At 50.4% G+C, this 22088-nt stretch overlaps 2 protein-coding genes across 14 annotated transcripts in view; one reads left to right on the forward strand and one right to left on the reverse strand.

Annotated features, from left to right (window-relative positions):
- Positions 1 to 22088, reverse strand: part of LOC144728969 (cytochrome P450 4B1-like) — a 49952-nt gene that overhangs the window by 16006 nt on the left and 11858 nt on the right. For both annotated transcript variants that reach the window (XM_078608770.1, XM_078608771.1), the window contains exons 2-4: positions 12485 to 12629; positions 7416 to 7460; positions 1083 to 1210 (exon numbers count right to left, since the gene is read on the reverse strand). In XM_078608770.1, coding sequence (XP_078464896.1) covers positions 1083 to 1210; positions 7416 to 7460; positions 12485 to 12629 — 318 coding nt within the window. The remainder of the gene's footprint in view (positions 1 to 1082; positions 1211 to 7415; positions 7461 to 12484; positions 12630 to 22088) is intronic.
- The window catches only part of LOC144728976 (uncharacterized), a 76977-nt gene continuing 54913 nt past the window's right edge, over positions 25 to 22088 (forward strand). For 6 of the 12 annotated variants that reach the window (XR_013587598.1, XR_013587600.1, XR_013587599.1 and 3 more), the window contains exon 1: positions 25 to 7323. Coding sequence is in view for 2 of the 12 variants with exons in the window: in XM_078608782.1 (XP_078464908.1) it covers positions 1190 to 1194 (5 nt within the window). In the remaining 10 variants the exon portion in view is untranslated. The remainder of the gene's footprint in view (positions 7324 to 22088) is intronic. The other 6 variants (XR_013587593.1, XM_078608782.1, XM_078608783.1 and 3 more) reach the window with 3 other exon arrangements.

Below are 22088 nucleotides of genomic sequence, written 5' to 3' on the forward strand. Positions count from 1 at the left end.
GCCCACTGGCTTTGTTCTGTTTCATCTGCTTGACAGCTTTGGCCACGTCAAGTATCGTTGGTTCTTCAGCCTCAGTGGTGGGGTGTTGCGGAATCTCACTAACTATAGAATGCCAGCTCAGCACTCTAATCTCTAAGCTACTCATTGCCTTCTGTCATGGAGTAAGTAAAACATTAAAATAACATTCTTGATTTGAAGCTTTCGTGACTGCAGGAATCCATACTGGTTCAGTAGTTCCACTGCTGGATTATGTTTTCTGCCTGAGAATGACCGCTTATGTTATGATCGAAACGTCGTGATATATTATTTTTTGTTTTATTTTTCTACCTACGTGACTTTACCGAAAGAACCAAAGAGTATTAAAAGAACAAGTTTACCAGAAGTTTGACCTTTGAGTCTTCCACATTGTTGCAAGTTCATCTCAGTTGATTCCAATGACAAATATGTATTTGAGAGGCTCACGGAGTGCCCCGTCCCCCGCGCAACCACCACCGCCACCACTTCCACCACCGCTGCTGCCACCACTTCCACCACCACCGCCGCCTGCTTGAAGGTTCCACGAGAGGGCGTGGCCCGGAGGTGGGGCCTAGCCACGCCTGGGTGGATAAAAGGGGGAGCGGACCCCCAGCTCGGGGCTCGTGTGTGGGGTCCTGGGTCCTGGCGTGTCGCTCTTCACTGACATCTCTCTCCGTCTTCCCACCACATGGACAATCTCCTGCGTGGGTTCCATCGCCATCGTCGTCACGCCGCCAGCCAGTGGCGGAGACGAGTGAGGGTGAGAGAACCACGCCGAGTGATCGGCTGTGCATGTAGCCAGTAGAGGTGTTATTGCCTAGAGTATATTTAGTGGGAGGAAGAACCAGTGTTGGCCTGTGTTATGCCCAGTGTGAGTAATAAAGAAGAAGTACCCTCTATATGACATGTCGTGGAAGTCGCTCATTACACATGTTTGGGGGTGGGAATATTAAAATTACACATTTGGATTCAGCACCATCCATAGTGCAGTACTAAGAACCATAATCCTTGCCATGGCTACTGCAGGGTAAGTGCCCACGGCGTGTGTGACAACTGCATGAGCTTACGATGAGCACTTGGGTGCTCTCCACCATGAGAGACACGTAGGGCTTCAGAATCTCCATGTGGAAGCCGGGGCTGAGCATACGACGACTCCGGAACCACCTTGGACCAGATGAGGTGAGGAGACTCAATCCTGTCCACAAGTAACACAACGTTAGAAGGTCAGTTTGATGATTACGGTGATGCGGCATGCAGTGTGTGTTTGTGTAGATGGGAGGTGTGCTGGCTGGGTCAGTGTGTGTGTCGGTGTAGATGGGAGGTATACTGACTTGGCCAGTGTGTGTGTCTGTAGATGGAGGTGTACTGGCTGGGTCAGTGTGTGTGTGTCGGTGTAGATGGGAGGTGAACTGGCTGGGTCAGTGTGTGTGTGTGTTCATGTAGATATGACGTGTGCTGGCTGGGTCTGGTTCACCAGCCTAGTTTAGTCAGTCTGGATGCTTGCGGTTTGTGTAAACAGCTCTTGAAAATGATGTGCATGACAGGATATTGAATCCAGGTTATGGGAATCATAGCACAGTGCATTCACCACGATATCACTGCTTCAGGAAACCAATTTGTCTTCTCTTTCATGTGACTTAGTGAAGAGAAACTTAAAGATATATTACAGGAATTCCTTACCAACTACGGATTCGCAAACCGCGATTTCATGCACACACGGTTTATTTGTATACCAATTTACCAACCGTGGATTGTAAATTGAAGTATCCATGGGTAAGAAAGGTGGTAATACGCCATTGCGTGACGTCATTGTTACAAATTTAGCGGGCCTGTGGTTCTCCACGCTTCGCAGCACCACCCATGGCGCTGCGAAGCTGATCAGCTGCCTGTCGATTATTCTGTAATTCTTGCAGAGCATAGACCGGCCGTCGCATGGCAACTACATTCACGTTAATTGTGCCCTTGATCATGGATCCGAAGCGTGCATGCAGCGAGTCGCGAAAGTCAGAGTGTTGCGTCTGTGGCCCAGAGGAAGAGGGGGAGGGTGGGCTGAGCCCCTACTTCTAACCACCCCTTCCGCCACCACATCTCATTGTCATCGTCATCATCATCGTTAATATTAAAACTATGTACAGTGAATGTAATGTTTATTTACGTTTTTATTACGTGCTTGTGAAATGTACTGTTTTTTTTATTCGGTGTTTAGTTAGTAAACAGGCAACTTAATTGCATACAGGGAAATTGAGTTTTGAGGTGAAAAAAAATTAACCCGTAAAAACAAAGTTTTTCACTATAAATCCTTTATATGCGTGGCGGCTAGAGTCCTCTCGTCCTCTGGCTTGAGATGGCTGCCACCTATGGGTCAGATGATTGCCTGCCACCATTAAGCAATTGGTAATTAAATATAAAAAAAAATTCCTAAAAAGTGTAAAGTTATGGAAAAAAAAATTCACAAAAATAAATTGTCACGCACAACGAGTCTGTGTGCAAAATTTCAGCTCGATTGGATCACGGAAAGTGGGTTAAAAAACGACCGAAAGATTTGCACGGTTGTAAGCGCGCAAGCAAGTGAACTTCATATAAAGGATTTAAAAGTGGCTATGTGTATCTCCCTTGTGATGGGACTTTGTAGGATGAACATTGCTATTTTAAAGAACATGGGGTGACCAAAAACGTTTGAATTGGTCTGTAGTAAGGTATAGTCCTTGGGCCAGACCAGATATCGGTACCACCCAAAACTACAATGGTACCATTTTATTTGTTACACCAACAAGTAAAATAATACATGATAACCTTTCCAAATGAGCAGCTGTTAAATATTTCTTGCAGGAAACCTGTTTTTGCACCTATCGCAATCACGCCTATTTGCCCAGACGTTACAAATAAAACATTCCAACACCTCTGCTGTTAATTAAGATAATACATAATAATAAAATTGGATGTTTGTCCCCAAGGCATGTATTTCATACATATTCTTGCATTTATTCACGCTTATTTTTTGGGTCTTTCGGTGAAGTTATGTCGATAGGTTTAAAGAAAATAACCAAAAATAACAAAAAACTACAACGTTTCGATCGCAACACAAGCGGTCCTGATGACGACCGCTTGTGTTACGATCGAAACGTCATCATTTTTTGTTATTTTTTTGTTATTTCCTTTGAACCTATTTACGTGACTTTACTGAAAGACCCAAATAATATGAATTCCTGGAGTCACGAAAGCTTTAAGTCAAGCTTTTATTCACGTTTGTCCTTCAATTTCAGTGACTTAGTTAAGTCTGGAATAGATTGGCGCTTTTTGCCTTCTGTTTCTAGCAGCTTGTTTGCTCATGATCATTTACTGGCAGGTGAGGAAAGTACTGGTGGTTCGGTATTATTTCTGTTCAGTAAAGATATCTAATGTGCTAACTTTACCTTCAATGTATTGTTAATGTACCTGTCAAGATTACTAGTTAAGGCCAGGTACTACAGGCAAAAAGAAAAAAAATATTCAGTTTGTAATTTTTTATATCTTTTTTCTATTTTGCTTCTATAAATTGTAAACTTTCATAACATGCACACAATTATTACCAATAACTTTGTTATTGGTAAAAATGTATAATTAAAATCATAAACAACTAACTATATTTTATAAAAAATATAGCTAGTTTTTACGATTTTATGTAAACTTCGCCTCCATATACAGTCTTCAATTAGCGTTTTTTAGCATCTTTCATCGCAATTTGTCTCCGCATTTTAAGAAATAACCATGGTTCACCTTGATGAAACACTGAGGACCATTGACAACCTTGGGAAAGAAGTCTCACAAGCCGCTTTGAAGGAGGTCCTCGAGAACAGCTCATGTACACGCATCATCAAACTGTTTGAAGTCTACCGCGAGTTCCTCAGAGGTGGAAACGGCAGCCTCTCGACCTTCTGGATGTCCTATTTGGATATGGTTGAAATCTTGTTGGGGCTCATCCGAGCATCCAGAGAAGGAGATTGGATGCTACACTTGGCAAGCATTCGCGCAATTATCCCATGGTGCTTCGTTTATGATAGGATGAATTATGCACGCTACCTCCCCTACTACTACGCCCAGATATCTCAGCTGCCCATCACACACCTAGATGTATACACGGAATTCATGGAAGAAGGCTTCTTAGTTCAACTGGGCTCCACCAATCCCTTTTTGGCCGAATCCCTGTTGACCAAGCTATAGAAGAAACGGTGAACAAAGACACCCAGACAGCTAGAGGGACAAAGAAATTCAGCTTGAAGCCAGGAACCGTGACTAAACATTGCCTAACAGCTAAGTACAGAAGCATGTACCTCAGACAGCTGAGATACCTGATAGGTCAAGGCAGGTCCAAACTGTCCCATCCAGATCTACAGGGTCCAAGGATCAAGAGAGATGAAGCAGATGTCCAGTCTCTCATTAACCTTATGGAGAATAACTGGATCAATCCTATGCCCTCTGATGAGACAGATCTGGTTAGCCTCTCCACTGGCACCATGGCTCCACCTGATTTGACCAGGGATCTATTGAGAGCTCTTGAGATAGGAGAAGAGGCCTACCAGGTATTCAAGCAAACAAGGTTAGCTGAGAAGCCACCATCTGTGAAATTCCACAAGATGACCAAGCAAAGTCTGAAGACATTCTTCAATATCAGCACAAAAACAGCACATGGAAAGAAAGCACATGATGTGGTTCTGAAGGCAGATATAAACCTGTTCAGCCACATGATCCTGGTGGCTGAAAGCAGGAAAGTGAATATGAAGGATGTACTTGCCTATCCACTGGGCCCAATGCCATGGGCACTGGCAAATGCTGATGGGTCCCTACGAAAAACAAACAAGGCTTCACTTGCCAGAGAGCTTGAAAAGAATGGTGTCTTCTGCAGAAGACACCCCAACCCCATCTACTTCCATCATTGATCGGATGAGCCTGGTCCAAAAAATGAATGGCAACAACAAAACCTTTTCACAGGCGGTAGAGTCAGCCTTGACCCAGGTCCTCCACGAGGGGGCACAGAGTGAGAGGATTGATGTTTTTTTATGTCTACCGACAAACTTCGATCAAAAATGTTGAACGACTGAACCGGGGTGCAGACACCACTCTCCAGTACAAGAACCTTGCAGGGGGACACCACATCCAGCAGTGGAGAAAGTTCTTGTGCAGTCCCTCCAACAAGACAAGTCTCATTAAGTTTCTGGTGGAAGAGTGGAAACTCCCACGATACAGAGAGATGCTGCATGGCAAGGTGTTGTACATGACCTGTGAGGAAACCTGCTACAAGTTGACGTAAGATGAGTGTGCGGAAGTAGTAGAGCTGCACTCCACGCATGAAGAAGCTGACACCCATCTGCTCCTGCATGCATTGCATGCAGCAAATGTGGGCTCAAAGGCAGTTATCATCCAGCTGAGGACACTGATGTCATGGTGCTTTGTCTTTGCTCCCAGAAGGACATCACCTGTCCCATCTACCAGAATTGTGGGGCACAGAACTGCACACGGTTTGTCGATATCAGCAAACTGGCCAGGACACTTGGAGACAGCATCTGTGACAACCTAATTGGCTTACACGCCTTCACAGGCTGTGACACTGTCAGTGCATTCGCCGGTCGAGGGAAGCTGAATGCCCTGAAGATGGTGAGAAAGGACACTTTCTGCCAAGAGACTTTTAGTCGACTGGGGCAGTCATGGAATGTGAGTGATGAGCTGTTCCAGAAAATTGAGCAGTTCATCTGTCGCATGTATGTTGCTAATAGCAGCACTGGTGAGGTGAACGAACTGCGCTACCAGCTCTTTTGCACCAAAAGGGAAGTGGAGCCCAGCCAGCTGCCACCATATAGAAACTGTCTCTTCATGCATGTTCAACGAGCCAACTATCAGGCAGAAATCTGGAAGTGCTGTCTGCAGGCTAACCTTGTGGTGCCATGCCCTACTGAGTATGGATGGACAGACGATAATGGAAAGCTGGTCATTTACTCGATGCGCTCCTCATCTGCACCAGATGTGGTGTGTGCGTTCATGCAAAATGCCAAGCTGCACGTGCCTGTCAAATGGACTGACATGCATGTGCAGGTTACAGACCTGCAGTAACCAAAAACTGCAGGATGATCCAGAACCTGACTTTGAACTCGGGGAGTCAGATGACGAGACAGACGAGCAGTTTGATGAGTGACCACAGGGTGGTGATTTGATGGTATTACTGTAGTAGTCGTAGTATGCATTTGTTGCGGCGCAATGTACGACTCCGAGGCAGGTTTCGTTAGCGGCTCACGCCAAGTTTATTAAGGGCTTACGCCGAACCAAAACTACCCTAGCCTATAACTCCCCAGGGGACGGGGCACTGTGATCCCTACAACCCCGGCTAACTCGGCTCTTCTCCCTGCCCCGGGCCGGGACTACCCCAACCTCGGCCGGTCGGGTGGAGTAGCCTCCCCTAGCCTCGTGTGAAGATCAACTTCCCCGAGTCCCCACTCCTACCCCCGGCGAACCCCGGTTACATCCCGGGTCCCCCTTTAAATACCCCCCCGGGGGCATGACGTCACCATCCCCCAAGGTCCACCTGACGTCACGTTCTGCGACGCCACTCTCTCTGAGGGCGAGCGTGACGTGACGTCACCCACTACTCCCTACACATTGATGCACAGTGTAGTGAATCTGGACTTGGTTACCCTTGTTAACACCATCTAAGTACACACAGAGCTTGATAACAATAATGTAACCTTCTTCACATATACCCATCACTAACGATATATATTGGATTACATGTATCATTGACTAAGTATATGCAAATGTCAATGTTTATAATATTCAAGTAGTTCCTTAGCTCACTATGGTATTCCTTATTATCATGTGTTTAAATTGTGTATTTAAACCAATAAAGACTAGTTTGTGACCTAACTGGCTTTGGTCGAGGTAGTTTTTCAGTAATAATGCTCATTTCATCATTCCGGACGCCTGTCATAGGGTGTGGGTATAAAAGTCATGGTAACTACAACTAAGCTGCCACTCTGCAAAGGTTATCATATCAGAATGTCCCACACACATGAAGGATTACATCAATCATTACTAGACTTTGCCACCTCAGGTGGTACCAATAAGTGTTTTTTTTGGTCTGGGCCCATGGACTAGTACGCACTGATGAGGGGTATGTAGTTAAGCTCTGAGAAGTCTGACCGTAGCTGTGGTTCGGCTAACCCTCTATTTCCCATAGGCCCTGTACTTTACCAACCGCGGATTTGCCTACCGTGGCATTTTCCAGCAACCTGGTGAGGGATTGCTGTATATCAAAGTTTAAAAGCCACATGACGGCTTCAGGTGAGGCTAAATGCATTTCTGATGCTGGTCTGCTGCCTCCAGTGAATTTGTCGAGTGGTCTCTCGTGTGTCTTGCAGGATTTGTAAACTCACCGATCCATGGAATGATGAATACATATCCGAGGTCATTCTTCGGTTCTGAACAAAAACACACATGAGGTGCATACAACAAACAGGAATTTCCACGGTAACAAAAAGTAACTTGAACCACCCTATGGACTTGCTGCTCACATGTCCATACCTTTCGCAGAAGATGAAGTCGTGCCTTTGTTTACCAGGCTCCAAAATGTATAACACTGTAAGTGCATGTTTCCCTCACTTTATGCGGTTGATGTGTTCCAAAAAAAAGGGCGTACAAAGCGAAACGACTGTCTGCCGAGTAGCGTGTACAGTGCACACAGTACCCACAAGAATGTTGTACCACTTTTGAACGTATAGCCGCATCTGAGTGAATAAAAACTGCATAGAGCGATTTTTCCCACACCGTCTCACATGCTCACATGCCGGTGAGAATGTGAGCGGGTGTGTCGGGAGGGTAGAGGAACTAGGGCAAGGGTCATGGAGGGTCCTATCTGGAAGCCCCTGAAAACTGCGAGTGGGTTCGAGAAGGGAGGTGCGGCCAGTGCGGAGCCAAGTCGTGCTCGTAGCATAAAAGGGGCCGAGAGCGGGAGCTCGAGGCTGCCGGTTCTGGTATTGGATCGTTTCGTCACTGTCGTCTTGTTGCCATCGTCGCTGCCGTCTTCACTCAATATTGCGCTGCTAGATAGTTGTTGGCTGTCTCCGTCAATGCCGTCGGTGTTAGATGGCTAGTGTTGTGTATGCGCTAGCGACTAGAGTCTGCAGGTGAGATCGTGTGTGCGCAATAAAGGTGCCTCTACAAACCTCGTCTCTGACTCACTGACACTACACCTGTATGGATATTTCGGCTGCATGAGCTGTCTGGTATTGGGTCGAGTGGGACTGGGTGATGGGGCTAGCTGTGTTTAGCATTGAAATACGCTTTGATCAGGATCGGAATTACTTTGCAGTCGGTGGCAAATCCATGTTCTTATGGCGGGGGCATGTCAGTTGCACAGAACAAGCACGGCTGACGTCCGACAAAGTGGTATTTAATTTTACTCGGTAAAGTCACGTAGGTAAACAAAATAGAGTAAAATAAAAATGAAAAAAACAACTAAATTAAATCACGACGTTTCGGGCGCAACACAAGCGTCCGTCATCAGGTGGGGATAAACACAGCGAAGACAGTTGCTAAAATATGTCAAAGAGATAGCTCTAACACGGGTTTATATAGCTGAGGGGGGTGGGCGGGAAGGAAACGAGGGCAGGGTGAGTATGGGGGCGGGGCGTGGGCTGGGGGAGCCAATCCCAAAGCTGGGCATACAGCTCATGTCCCACGGGGGGGGGGGGAAGCGGGGGAGAGTGGACTCGGAAAAAAGTGGTGCACGATTAGGAAAGCTGCACCTCAAATTTCCTAGTGATGTGCAAGGCAGGGAGTAAAAGACTGTTGATGTGGATGTGAATATAAACTGTAAGGCAGCTAGGGTTTAACTTGGTTAATCACATCCTTCCAATGATTGCTCAATTTGAATCCATCTTCGCGGTTGAAGTTATGTCTATGTTTGTATTTCTGGATTGCCTCATGGACAAACCTTTGGTGGTATCCAGATTGCTTGCAGAGCACCTTGGTCTCGGAAAAGACAATATCATGAGAGCCCACAGCATTATAGCAATGATCAGCAACGGCGGAGGAATTCGTCCTGCCGTGTTTCAGATCTGCCTTGTCCTCGCGGACACGGTCAGAAACATGACGTTTCGTTTTGCCAATGTAACAATCACCACAGAGGCAACTTAATACCAGGGTATTGCAAGTCAGGAATGACATCTTTCACAGATGGGATTAGATCACGGATTTTGTGTACTGTACTGAATCGGACCTGGATCTTTTGTTTAAGATTTTGGAAATATTTTTGGTAACGCCTGCTATGTATGGTAACGTGATGGTTTTGATGGGAGTCTCAGGGGGTTGTTTCTCCATGGTTGGATAAACAGCTTTTGTGGATAGTATGGTCAGAATATCAATTCATCTTAAGGGCCCGGTGTACATGTTCCAATTCACTGGCCAGGTGGTGTTGGTCTGAAATGCAGTGGACCCTATGGTGTAGTGTTTTTATGAGGGAATTCTTCTGTGCTGGGTGGTGGTGGGAATCAGGTTTCAGATAGTAATCTGTGTGGGTGGCCTTTCTATAGACACAATGTCCCAACGAGCCATTGGGCCTCCTCTCAAACAGAACATCTAAGAATGGTAGCTTGCCATCCTTCTCCACTTCCATGGTAAATTTGATGGATGGGTGTATGGAATTAATGTGGTCGAGAAATTGGTTTAATGCTGGTAGGCCATGTGGCCAAATGACGAAAGTGGCATCCACATATCTCTTCCACAGGGAAGGACGCAGGGTGGATGTCTGGATGGTGTCTGTTTTAAATTTCTCCATTAAAACATTGGCTATCACTGGTGAGAAGGGGGAACCCATGGGGGTACCCTCATTTTGTTTGTGGAAGGTACCATTCCAGGTGAAGTATGTGTTGGTGAGGCAGTGCCTAACCAGCGCAGGGACATCAGAGTTCAGTCCATGTTGGGCTAAGTCTTCAATTATTGTTATGGTGTCAGGCACTGGAACCTTGGTGAATATAGAGACCACATCAAAGCTGACGAGGACATCATCAGGGGACAGTGAAATGTCCTTGACTAGAGAGACCAAGTGAGTTGAATTCAGTACTGCTGAAGTGTTCTTGCCAGTAAAGGGAAGCAGGGTATCCGATAGAAAATGGGCTAGTTTGTAGGTAGGTGAGTTGATCGTGGACACGATGGGCCGTAGTGGGGTACCTTCTTCATGGATCTTGGGAAGACCATAGAATCTGGGTGGTCTGGCAGCCGAGGGTCTTAGGGAGAGTCGTTTGACTGGTTTGATTAGAGATGTCGAACTGGTAATAATATTGTTGGTTTTTGTAGATAGGCTGTTAGTAGGATCTTTAGTGATTTTTGGAGTAGCTACCATCATTGAGTAGGTCCTAGATTTTGTTGTTGTATGTGGTTTTATCCATGATGACAGTGGCATTGCCCTTGTCGGCCGAGAGGATGACTATGTCATCCCTCTTTTTTCAAATTTGCGAGTTAAGAGCGCTCGTTTTTGCTGATGTTGCTCATGGGTTTCTTAGCATTTTTGGGGATAGTGGCGATTTCAGCTCTAGCAATGTCTGTTTGGAGTCCACTCTCCCCCGCTTCTCCCCCACCCGTGGGACATGAGCTGTATGCCCAGCTTTGGGATTGGCTCCCCCAGTCCACGCCCTGCCTCCATACTCACCCGGCCCTCGTTTCCCCCCCCCCCCTCAGCTATATAAACCCGTGTTAGAGCTATCTCTTTGACATATTTCAGCAACTGTCTTCGCTGTTTGTCCCCACCTGATGACGGACGCTTGTGTTGCGCCCAAAACGTCGTTATTTAATTTAGTTGTTTTTTCATTTGTATTTTACTTTATTTTATTTTTTACTTACGTGACTTTACAGAATAAAACCAAAGAGTATGGATTCTTGCAGTCACGAAAACTTCAAATCTAGAATTAAGGTATTTAATTTATCAACCCCGGAGCGACGAAGTGTTGAGTTGCACCACCTAACGTGGTCTGAAGTTGCGCTCTAATCACCGGGCCGCATGCCACCGCATCAAGCTCGGCGTGACGGGGTCTGCGCGGTGAGCACCGCTTGTCGAGACGTCCAAAGTGGTCAATTAATCTTAATTTTAGTTTCAATATTACCCTCAATAAAGTAAGTATCAGTGCCCATGACAGCAGAACGAGAACGGTACAGCCTCGCAATGATTTTGAGACTGGACCCCCACCAGAGCAACGTAGAATTTACACCCCTTGCTCAGGATTAGAGTAGAAATCCACACCACCCAATGCTCTTTTCATGCAAATGTTATATTACAGTGGTAATGAAACATAAACTACACGATTACAAACCAAATAATGTTTTATTTTACCAGGTAAGGCCCACTAAGCTATGTAGCTCATTTTCATGTGACCTGGAAAAAATATTAGCTCAACGAAGTGGTTTATCACGTGGAAATTTACAGCAGCCAAATACCCGAAACGCATGTTGATTCTAAATGTGGAGGGAAAAACTGGAGGACTCGGAGAAAAATCCACACGACCACGAAGAGAGAGAAAGACATGCAAACTCCAAATATACAGCAGGCATCAGGGTCTGGGTCGAACCCACGACCTCCTGTATACTAGGTGAGCAAGTTAATATCTCGCCACAACGGCGTCCCATCCCAAGGCCCAAGACAAGAAGCAAAATACCGATTGTGTTTCACTGAATCAGATCCGTGGATGAATGTGCTTACATCGCGGGTTACGCAATTTATGTTTGTGAGGCTCTGTGTATCTGGCATATTGTCCACCTAGATCCGACACTGTGTTCATACACACGTGGACTGGCAAGTCCTTCACAAGGGATGCCGTTTCCTATGAAGTGGATGTCACAAGCCATGTCACATTACTCACGAGTTGGTCAATGTGGGCTCATGTTGTAGCTATACATCCCAAATTGTACAATTACCCAAAATATAATTGTAAAATATACATAGTCTATCAGACATCATGTAAAATATATATCTATTTATATTACTAAGCTCTCCAGTTACTACACTACGACCGTGTCCCTGTGGTGTCTGTGTATTAATGTATAGTTCACTGGCCCTGCGTGTTCCTGCAGGGAACGTATGCCCTGCCACTAATCATTCTAATTCTGGCACAAAGGGTCCCAGAGTGTCTGGTTTAGGCCAATCAACGCGTAAATTGTAATCAAAGCATGCTTGCATTTCTTACCACAAGCATGATGTCTGGTTAATGCTGATTTGCATCCTTGCAATACATGTCTTTGTTGTTTGAACATCTTTACACCTCCTGTATTATTGCCAGAAAGGATAAAGTATTTTTTTCCAGCATTTATATATCGGTAAAAAGGTCCCATAGATACGAATACACTCTAGTTTGTGTGCACAAGAGATTTGAGAGTAGCAGGAGTGTTTCTGGCCGATCGTGTTCTATCAGTGCTAGAGCGGTCATGGTGCTCTCGACCCCTTGCGAGCCGTTACCTGCAGTGCTGATGATGGCTTTGGCATAGTCCGGGTGACTGATTTGCAATGTTGATATGAACGGACCAACCCACATGGGAAACACATAGCGATACTCGCGGAACAGCTTCAAAAGATTCCGCAGCCACTGCTCGTCATCTGGAAGCTGCACACAGACACACAAACACGTACAGAACAAATACAAACACCCCCTGTATAGCCTTGAACAGACTGTCGGGGCAAGTGCTATTAAGGGGTACATATGAAGGCTGGCACGGCACACGAGGGGTGACCCGTCCAATCCCACATAAAGTACCTAACCCCTCAGCCAACTTCACACAGCCATGCAAGCTGATTTGACTAAGCAATACACTAATATAGACTGCATATTTCTTGCGTAGACACGAAGAATCCGCCGCAGTGTATAACAATTATCTCGGCCTCGCTGTGCGCTGCGTTGCACCGCTAGTCGAGTAGATAACCTTGCGTTCAATAAACCCTCGGAGCCAAGATGAACGTCCAACTCCAATCGTCATTTATTGATTTTAACAAGGTAAAACTGGTGAGAAAACACAGATACAGCATTTGTTATAACCCGGAAACACCAACACAATGAACACCACAGCATTAGAACATTGTCTTAGATAACAATAGATCCTGGACGGACCAGGCCCCTACGTTACCACTGAACAACTAGACAAGAGCACAAGCCGGTGTGTTGCATAAAGGCACATCGTGTATTCATCCCACTGCACCCCAAATGTACAGCATTACACATAACACTAAACTGTGGATGAGATACTTCGTCATCTTTGCTTTCAAGATCGCAACATAGCCACCTGGGCACAAGTCTGACTCGACCTACTAAATCACAAGTAACATCTACAATAAGGAAAGTTGCAGGCTTCGTTGCTAACTAGGCCTCGTATTTACCACAACAACTTACCATAAAGGCATTTACATCACTATAACGGCCATTCCAACATTACAACAGCATTGCCAATATTATAAGAATATAAACAAACTTACAGACAATGCTTATCAAAGTCCCACGATGGACAACTGCGTCTGGCTTCACTGAGACACGATGTGTGCCGCCATCTTGACTTATCTGTGTAATGGCCGACGCCCGCGTGGTTCAGTGGAAGTCTAAAATTGTAACTTCCTGGTCACGTGACCAAAATTAGCATCAAAAACAGTAAATTCCTGTGTACATACGCCCCCCCCCCCCCATCTTCCGTGAGGCAAAACTCCTGCCGTGAGGCAAAACTCCTGCCGTGAGGCAAAACACTCCCCGTCTGGTATCTAAGAGATACCACCATTTATTTCCTATCTAAACAAATGTATAACAACTTCAATGGGTCAACTTATTTGTCCATATCTTTGCGAGAGAGAAGTAGTACTGTATCGACTATGGGCCTGACAAAAGTTCTTGCGACACCTTGCTTCGCAATCATAACCTCGACTTTTTGAACTTTTCCATCGGCACTTGGAATCGACTTGAGGATGCGGCCCATTGGCCACTCATTCCGTTTGGTTTGGTTGTCCTTCAGTAGGACGAGGTCGCCTACTTGGATGTCTGGTCTGTTAGACTGCCAATTGTTGCGCACTTGGAGTGTCGTAAGGTGCTCGTTTTTCCAGCGACGCCAGAACGTGTTTGCGAAGCTCTGCACTTGTCTCCATTGACGTCTGTAGAGGTCTGCAGTGCTGGCCTCCTCGGTAGGTGCTGTGAGCACGTCTGTCTTTTGGGTAAGAAGTGTAGCAGGAGTCAAGATGAATGGTGACTCCGGATCGGTTGAGACGGGGATCAGGGGTCTTGAATTAATTATGGCTGAGACCTCGGCCATGAGGCTGGTTAAGACCTCGTGAGAGAGCCGTGTGGACCCGACATCACATAGCATGGAGTCGAGAATGCATCGAGCAATCCCGATCATGCATTCCCAGGCTCCACCCATATGCGAAGAGTGAGGAGGATTGAGAAGCATGGAGGAACAAAATCCAGCGAAGACGGTGGATGTACGAGGGAAGTTGTGGTCAGCATGGTGGTTTCTTTGTAAGTCTGCACGGTACAGCCTTGACTTCTCTCTTTGAGTTTCTCTTCCAGCGTGAAGTGGTTGGGGCACGGTTTCAAGAGCGACGTGCGTCCATTTATAAGCACACTCGTTCTGAATGTGCTAATGTGGTCTGGTTTGTGTCTTCCATCGAGACAAACATCACCTACGATGACCCATCCTAGGTCGAGTCTCTGGGCGTAGGGAGCGTCGTGAGGTCCGTTGCGTTGGTTGCGAACCTTGTGGACTCTTAGCATGTCCCTGCCGAGCAGAAGCAAAATCTGCGCCGCGTGATCCAATGGCAGGATGAACTCTGCTATGGGTTTCAGGTGTGGGTGGTGACGTGCAACTTCGGGCGTGGGAATCTCACTCCTGTCGTCCGGTATCTCATTGCACTCTGTCACCGTAGGAAGGTCTAGCTTCATGGTGCTATCTATGGTTTCCACCATGAGGCCGCTCGCTCTTCTTCCCGCTGTCTCCATCAGTCCTGAGCATGTTCTGAGCGTGTATGGAAAGGAATTCCCACCTACGCTTAGCTGATCAAAGAACGCTGACCTTGCCAAAGACTTGTTCCTCTGGTCGTCCATTATGGCGTACATCCTTACTGCCCTTTCAGGATGTCCTTTGGGATACACTCGGACGAGGCATATCTTTGAGCAAGATCTTCCTTTGAAGCCTTCTCCACAGACTTCTGTGCATTTGGTTGTGATTGACGAAGTGAGTGCGGCGGTCTCGCCTTGCTCCCCGCCGTGCTCTGCTTCGGGATTGGAAGCCTTAGTGCCACTGGGTTTGGAGTAAAATGTGTGCAGAGCAGTTGCGTGCTTGTCGCTGCCACATTCCTCGCACTTGATATCTGCCTTGCAATTCCTTGCAAGGTGGTTTGTAGAAGCACAGCATTTGAAGCACACTCTAAATTCTTTCAGCATGTTCTTCCGCTCTTCCAATGGCTTCCTCCTGAACTCACGGCATTTCTGGAAGGAGTGAGGTTCATCATACAATGGGCATTGCTTTTCTGGATCCTCTATCTTCTTCTTTGTGGTGGTTGCCTGGACGGAGTTTGCGAATGTCGTAGGAGAGACCTCAGTCTTGTTACGGAAATTGGCACTCTCGCCGTTCCTCGTTTCGCCATTGCTCTTTCCATTTTTGGGAAATCTGGACTGGAAATCCCCGTGGTGCCAAACATGAAACTCGGGTCATTTCTCGTCTTAGCCAGGTTGCGGATAAAGTTTGAGAAAATGCAACCTGATGCTCTAACTTGTATCTTGAACCCGCTGTTCTCCATTTTTCCTGCACGTCAAATGGCAATTTCTCTACGATGGGGTTCACGCCATGGTAGGTATTCAAGAAAATTAGACCTGGTAAGTAGGGGTCAGCCTTGGCTGATTCAAGCTCCATCAAAAGCTCTCCAAGCTCTCGTAACCTTTTATTGTCCCTACCAGAGATTTTTGGAAAGTTCTGCAACTTCTTGAAGAGAGCCTTCTCAATGGTTTCTGGGCTACCATAGCACTCCTCGAGCCTCTCCCACACCGCATGCAGGCTTGAGGTGGGGTCGTCAATGTTTGCTGACCGGATCCTCTTTGCGTACTCTGCAGACTCATTTCCTAACCATTTCACCAACAGGTCGAGTTCTTCACTTGCAGAGATGTCTGCATTTCGGATTGCATTCCTGAAGGTAGATCTCCAGGCTCGATAGTTCTCAGAGTGGTCATCAAACTTAACGAGTCCTGTGTTGATTAGTTTGCGGTGAGCCAGGTACCTAGCAAAGTCCCCTAGTCCTGTTGATCCAGGGTGTGTCCATACTGGCGCTTGTGAGGTGGCATTATTGGCTGTATTACCTTGCATGCCGTCATTCGCGATGGCGTTGGACTGTGAGCCCAAAGGGTTTCGATCACGTTGGTTGGATCCCCTTATGTGACTATCTGGAATGTGGGTCTGACTTGGTGCATCCACGTCTGACCCCACGTGCGCGACGCTGAGTCGGCGACTAACTCTCAGGGCAGGATATGCATTTCCACCATTCCCGTAGACAGCATTCATGTTCATTCGGTTTGGAGATGGCGATGCCTGAACGTCCACCCTTTGTTCAGTATCGTTTGGTGGAGGAGCATTGATGCATTGTTCAGACCAGTCCAAAATATTTTTTCTGGTGAGTTGATCACGGTCCTTGACAGGTGTCTGAGTGCCAAACTCACTCCAATTCTCTTCCTTATCCAGGTTGGCTGCTGCTTCGAGCACCTCTGCCTGTGCCCTTGCAGCAGCTGCTTCCTTTTTGAGTTGTAGGGTGCTTAACTTAGCATCCAGCTCAATTTTCTTCCGTGTGGCAGTAGCTGCTAATGTACTCTCTTGCTCTTCAAGCTCTGCTTTTCCTTGCTCTGCTTTCTTCTGTGCGGCAGCAGTTGCTAATATACCTTTTTCTTGTATGTGAGCCTTTGCAATTAGCATGGCTTCCTCTTCAGCCATGTAGGCAATACGGGCGTTTGCTGCTTCTGCTGCTGCGCATGCCTGAGCTGCTGCCATACTAGTAGATGATGTCTTTGAGTGTGCTGAGGCTTTAGATCTTGTGGTGGACCTGGATGAGGCAGAGTGCTGAGATCGTGTCTCTCTTAAGCCCTCCACACGGTCCATTGCATCTTGTATCACTGCCTGCACATTATCATCGAGCAGTTCAAGGAAGTGCTCTTGCATATGCACTCACTCAATGCCCTCATCTGTTTTCACCTTCATCAGGAGGGAGATGTATTTATTTGCCAGGAGCTTGTAGCTTGAGCTGCTCACCTTCACTCGCTGGATGGCCCGCTGAATTGAGGCCACTGTGTCTGAGGCGTTTGAAGCTTCAGATAAATCTGCTTCAACCCGGTCCCATGCCCGTTGTATCCTGGCATCAAGGTCCTGTTTCTCAGCATCATAGCTTTCCAAGGCCCTTTGTGTCAACCTGACCTCCCTCTGGGGCCTTGCACTCCCTTGGTCCTCTTGAGGCAGGATGGGAGGTCCTGGATTGCTTGGTTCACCTTCTTCAGCATCTCTCCCTGCTGAACTGTGGCTTTCCATGCTGCGATGCTTGCAGAGCTCCTTGCTTGCTGCAGGCTGACTGCAGGGCTGGCTGCAGAGCTGGCTGCAGAGCTGACTGCAGGGCTGGCTGCAGAGCTGGCTGCAGGGCTGGCTGCAGAGCTGGCTGCAGGGCTGGCTGCAGGGCTGGCTGCAGGGCTGGCTGCAGGGCTGGCTGCAGGGCTGGCTGCAGGGCTGCCTGCAGGACTGGCTCCAGGGCTGGCTGCAGGGCTGGCTGCAGGGCTAGCTGCAGGGCTGGCTGCAGAGCTGGCTGCAGGGCTGTCTGCAGAGCTGACTGCAGGGCTGGTTGGAAGCTTCAAGAAGAGTGTCTTTTTACTCGCTGCAGGGCTGGCTGCAGCACCAGTTGGGAGCTTCAAGAAGACTGTCTTTTTACTCTCTCGGCCTCGCTGTGCGCTGCGTTGCACCGCTAGTCGAGTAGATAACCTTGCGTTCAATAAACCCTCGGAGCCAGGATGAACGTCCGACTCCAATCGTCATTTATTGATTTTAACAAGGTACAACTGGTGAGAAATCACATATACAGCATCTGTTATAACCCGGAAACACCAATACAATGAACACCACAGCATCAGAACATTGTCTTATATAACAATAGATCCTGGACGGACAAGGCCCCTACATTACCACTGAACATCTACACAAGAGCACAAGCCGGTTGCGTTGCATAAAGGCACATCGTGTATTCATCCCACTGCACCCCAAATGTACAGCATTACACATGTAGAGGAGTAGAGGAGAGTGGTGGCGTCGTGTGCGCTGCCCGGTGTGATGATATCACGGGACGTGGGGTCGCACGCGCTGGGCAGTGCATGTAACGTCACGCCTCCTAGGGTATTTAAGGGATACCCCGTGACATAAGCGGGGTCATTATAGGAACGGGGATAGTAAACAGGGTGAAGAGGGAACCAGGGATAGTGAGAGGGATCGAATAGGGAGTCTGGGGAGAAGCCGGTGGTAGCCGTAGAGGTGCTTCTCTCTCCGGTCGGTGGAGTCGGCAGACTCCACGATCCGACATGAGAGAGAGAGACCGGAGCTAGCCGGCAAGGACCCGGACTCAGAGTAGGACCCCTAGCCCCTGGGAGTTGTGTACCCTGTGTAGTATGGATAAGTGTTAATAAACCCTGGCGGAAGCCCCTAACTTACCTCCATCTCCGAGTACGTCCGTCGGTGTCAGTAGTTTACACCGTCGCCACAATGTCTAAAGCGGGCGCACGGCGTAAGAACCCACCGGCACATCACTTGGAGGGTGCCGAAGGCGGAGAGGAGGCTCCAGCAGCGACCCCAGAGCCCGGGACCCCGGTGACGGTCCCCATGGAGACGAGCGGGCCGGAGCGGGAGGAGGCGGCTGCGGGGAGTGCCAGCTCACCGCCGCCGCCAGAGACGGAGAGCGTCCCCGCAGCTCTGCTGCAGCAGGTCCTGCAGGCGGTGGGGCAGCTGACCGTCAGGTTGGCCGAGGTGGAGGCGCGGATGCAGCAAACCGGCCCGCACTCGGGACGGGAGCAACCGTCAACCGCCATCGTTGAAACCGCCGCCGTTTTCCCAGAGATTGCTCCACCGGAAATGGCTGCCATGTTGGCTGCGATGCAGTCCGCGGCGGCCATGTTGGCTCGGGAGCCGTATGTGGCCGCTGCTACGGCTGCGACGCGGCGGCCGGCGGACATTGTTGCTGCGACACCGCAAGTCGGCGCCATGGCTGCCATGGCGACCGCGACTCCGCGTCTCTCCACCGATGCGGCCGGGGTTTCTCGGCACGCCGCTCCTGCGGGACCAGCCGCCGGCGACGACGCGGCTCCACATCAAGCTGCGCCCGCCGGGGGGGCCCCGGGTAAGTACGCGCGTGCCGTCCTCGCCGGGCCGCAGGGGTGGTCAGCGGCGGCTGCCGCTGCCCCGTACATCGCCGTGCCGCCGGAATGGGCCGCGGGTGCTGCTGCGGCTCCGCCTGTCGCCGCGCTCACGGGGCCGGCCACCGGCGATGCCGCGGCTCTGCACCTCGCCGTGCCTGCGTCCCTTGTCATGGATGCCGCCGCGGCTCCGTGTTATACCGCCGCGTCTTCGGCGTGGCTCGGGGAGGCCACAATGCCGCCGCCCTTCGCCGCGTCGCGGGAGGTTGCCGCTGCTACGGCCGCTGTACCGCACCTCGCTGCGCCGGCGGGGTGGGTCGCGGGGGCCGCTGCAGGCCCGAATTATACCGCCGCATCTTCGGCATGGCCCGTTGAGGCTGCAACGCCGTGGTCCCTCGCCGCGTCGCGGGAGGCTTCCGCGGCTACGCACCTCACCGTGCCTGCGGGGTGGGCCGCGGACGACGCCGTGGCTTCGTACGCCGCCGCTGACAGGTGGGTCGCGAAAGCGCAGGCGCCTTCACACCTCGCTGCGTCTACGGCGTGGCCCATGGGGGCCGAAACTCAGACGCACTTCGCTGCGTCTACGGCGTAGCCCATGGGGGCCGCAACTGAGCCGCACTTCGCTGCACCTACGGCGTGGCCCATGGGGGCCGCAACTCAGCCGCACTTCGCTGCTTCTACGGCGTGGCCCATGGGGGCCGCAACTCTGCCACACTTCGCTGCACCTACGGCGTGGCCCATGGGGGCCGCAGCACCACCGCACCTTTCCGCGTCTTCGGCGTGGCCCGCGGGAGCCGCAACGCGGCCGCTACTCGCTCCGTCTCCGGCGTGGCTGGGGGGTGCCGCAACACACCCGCCGCTTGCCACGTCTCCGGCGTGGCCCACGGGTGCCGCAACGCTGCCACCGCCGCACCACGTCGCGTCCGCCGGGTGGCCCGCAAGTGCTGCTTGGTTTCCACACCTCGTGGCGCCGCGCGGCCAATGGCAGCGCCGGTTACCCGACATCGCGCCGTTTGTCGCGCAAGGGGGCGACTGGTCGGCCTTCCAGGACCGGTTCGATGCGGCATACATGTCGGTCGGCTGGTCCATGGAGGAGGCCTTGCCGGCGCTTCCGACCTGCTTGGACGAAAGGGCTCTGCAGGCCTTCAAGTCCATCCATCCGGCCAATCGGGCTACGCTCCCGGCGGCCTATATCCAAATGGCCAACGTTTTTGAGCCGCCGTCCTGCGCGCAGCTAAAGTTCTCATTGCGGCGGCGGGAGGAGGGGGAACTGCCGCTGGCCTTCCGCTGCTCGCTCCTGGCCCTGGCACAGGCTGCATACCCTGACCTGTACGGCAGGGCACTTGATTCTATGGCCTTGGGGAAGCTGCTTGACCTGGCAAGGGAGCTAGGAATTGCTCTGTCGATCAACAATGATCGGCAGATCACATCCTTGGCGGTCGCCGAAAACATTCAGGTGCACCTCTCCCTCCGCCAACGGCCTCAGATAGTGGCGTGTGCGGGGGTCCCAGCGCCAGATGGGGGGGGCACCTCTCAGGGGGTGGACACCCTCGCAGCCCTGGCGATGCCCGATCGTCGAGGAAGGGGGGCGGGTGGTCGCCGTCCGGCGCAGCGGGGGCGGCTGGGACCTTCCCGTCCGCAGGAGGCTGACACGGTGGCCTGCTTCCGCTGTGGTCAGCGGGGCCACATTGAGCGTGGCTGCCGGAATGCCCCGGGGGCCTTTGGAAAAGGGACTCCACCTTCTCCCAGACCCTCGTTGGCATCGGGTCCGGGGCCCCAGGCGAGTCGTGACGCATCATCTGCGCGGCCGCTCCCTTCACCTCATGCATCTAGCGGGGCTAGGGCCCATCGTCATGGGGTTGTCGTCGAAGGGTCGGGTGCACCATCGTCATCACCCCCTCAATGGCCCAGACAGACCCGCCACTGGGATGCGCTTGCGCATAGGATGGTGGCGGCAGCTGCCGGCTCCTCAGCGGTGGCAGGATATGTGCAAGGGGTGCACGTTCGCCTCCTGGTGGATACGGGGGCGTCGGCCACCATTATTTCTGAGGCCATTTTTGGGCTGCTACCCCGCAGCGTGGGTCCGTTAAGGCCGGTTCGCGGGGCTTGTGTCGCCGCGAACGGCGGCAGTTTGGGCATCTTGGGCCACGTTGTAGCGTCAGTTCGGGGTGACGAGATTGAGTTGGCCGGGCCTATTTTGGTCTCCAGGACCTTGGCAGTGCCATGCCTCTTGGGGACCGACTTTATGTCTAGGATGCCCATCCGAATTCTCGTTGACCAGGGCTGTGTGGAAATGCCGTCAGGGAGGCAGCTGCAATTCCTACAATCGCCTACCGTCCTGTCTCCCTTGGTCGCCGGTGTACGGGCCTTGAATAAAGCGCAGGTGACCGTACCACCGGCGTCACAAATCCTGATACCCCTTAGGTTGCGCAAACCGCTCGAAATGGGCTCCACGGAGACGGGTATCCTCCTGTCCCTGTCAAGCTACTTTTCAAGGACGAAGGGGTTGGTGGGTGCCTTGACAGCCGTGTCAGGGGGCCAGGACCTTTTTTTGCAGGTCCTCAATTCGGGACCCTTGCCGGTCATAGTCCCGGCCGGCGCCGTCCTGGCACACGCGACCCCGGCTCCTCCACCCGAGAGCGCTGCCCCGGATGAAGGGGTCGTGGC

This window comes from Lampetra planeri, chromosome 30 (assembly GCF_965212315.1).
Source record: "Lampetra planeri chromosome 30, kcLamPlan1.2.h2, whole genome shotgun sequence".
Classification (NCBI taxonomy): domain Eukaryota; kingdom Metazoa; phylum Chordata; class Hyperoartia; order Petromyzontiformes; family Petromyzontidae; genus Lampetra; species Lampetra planeri.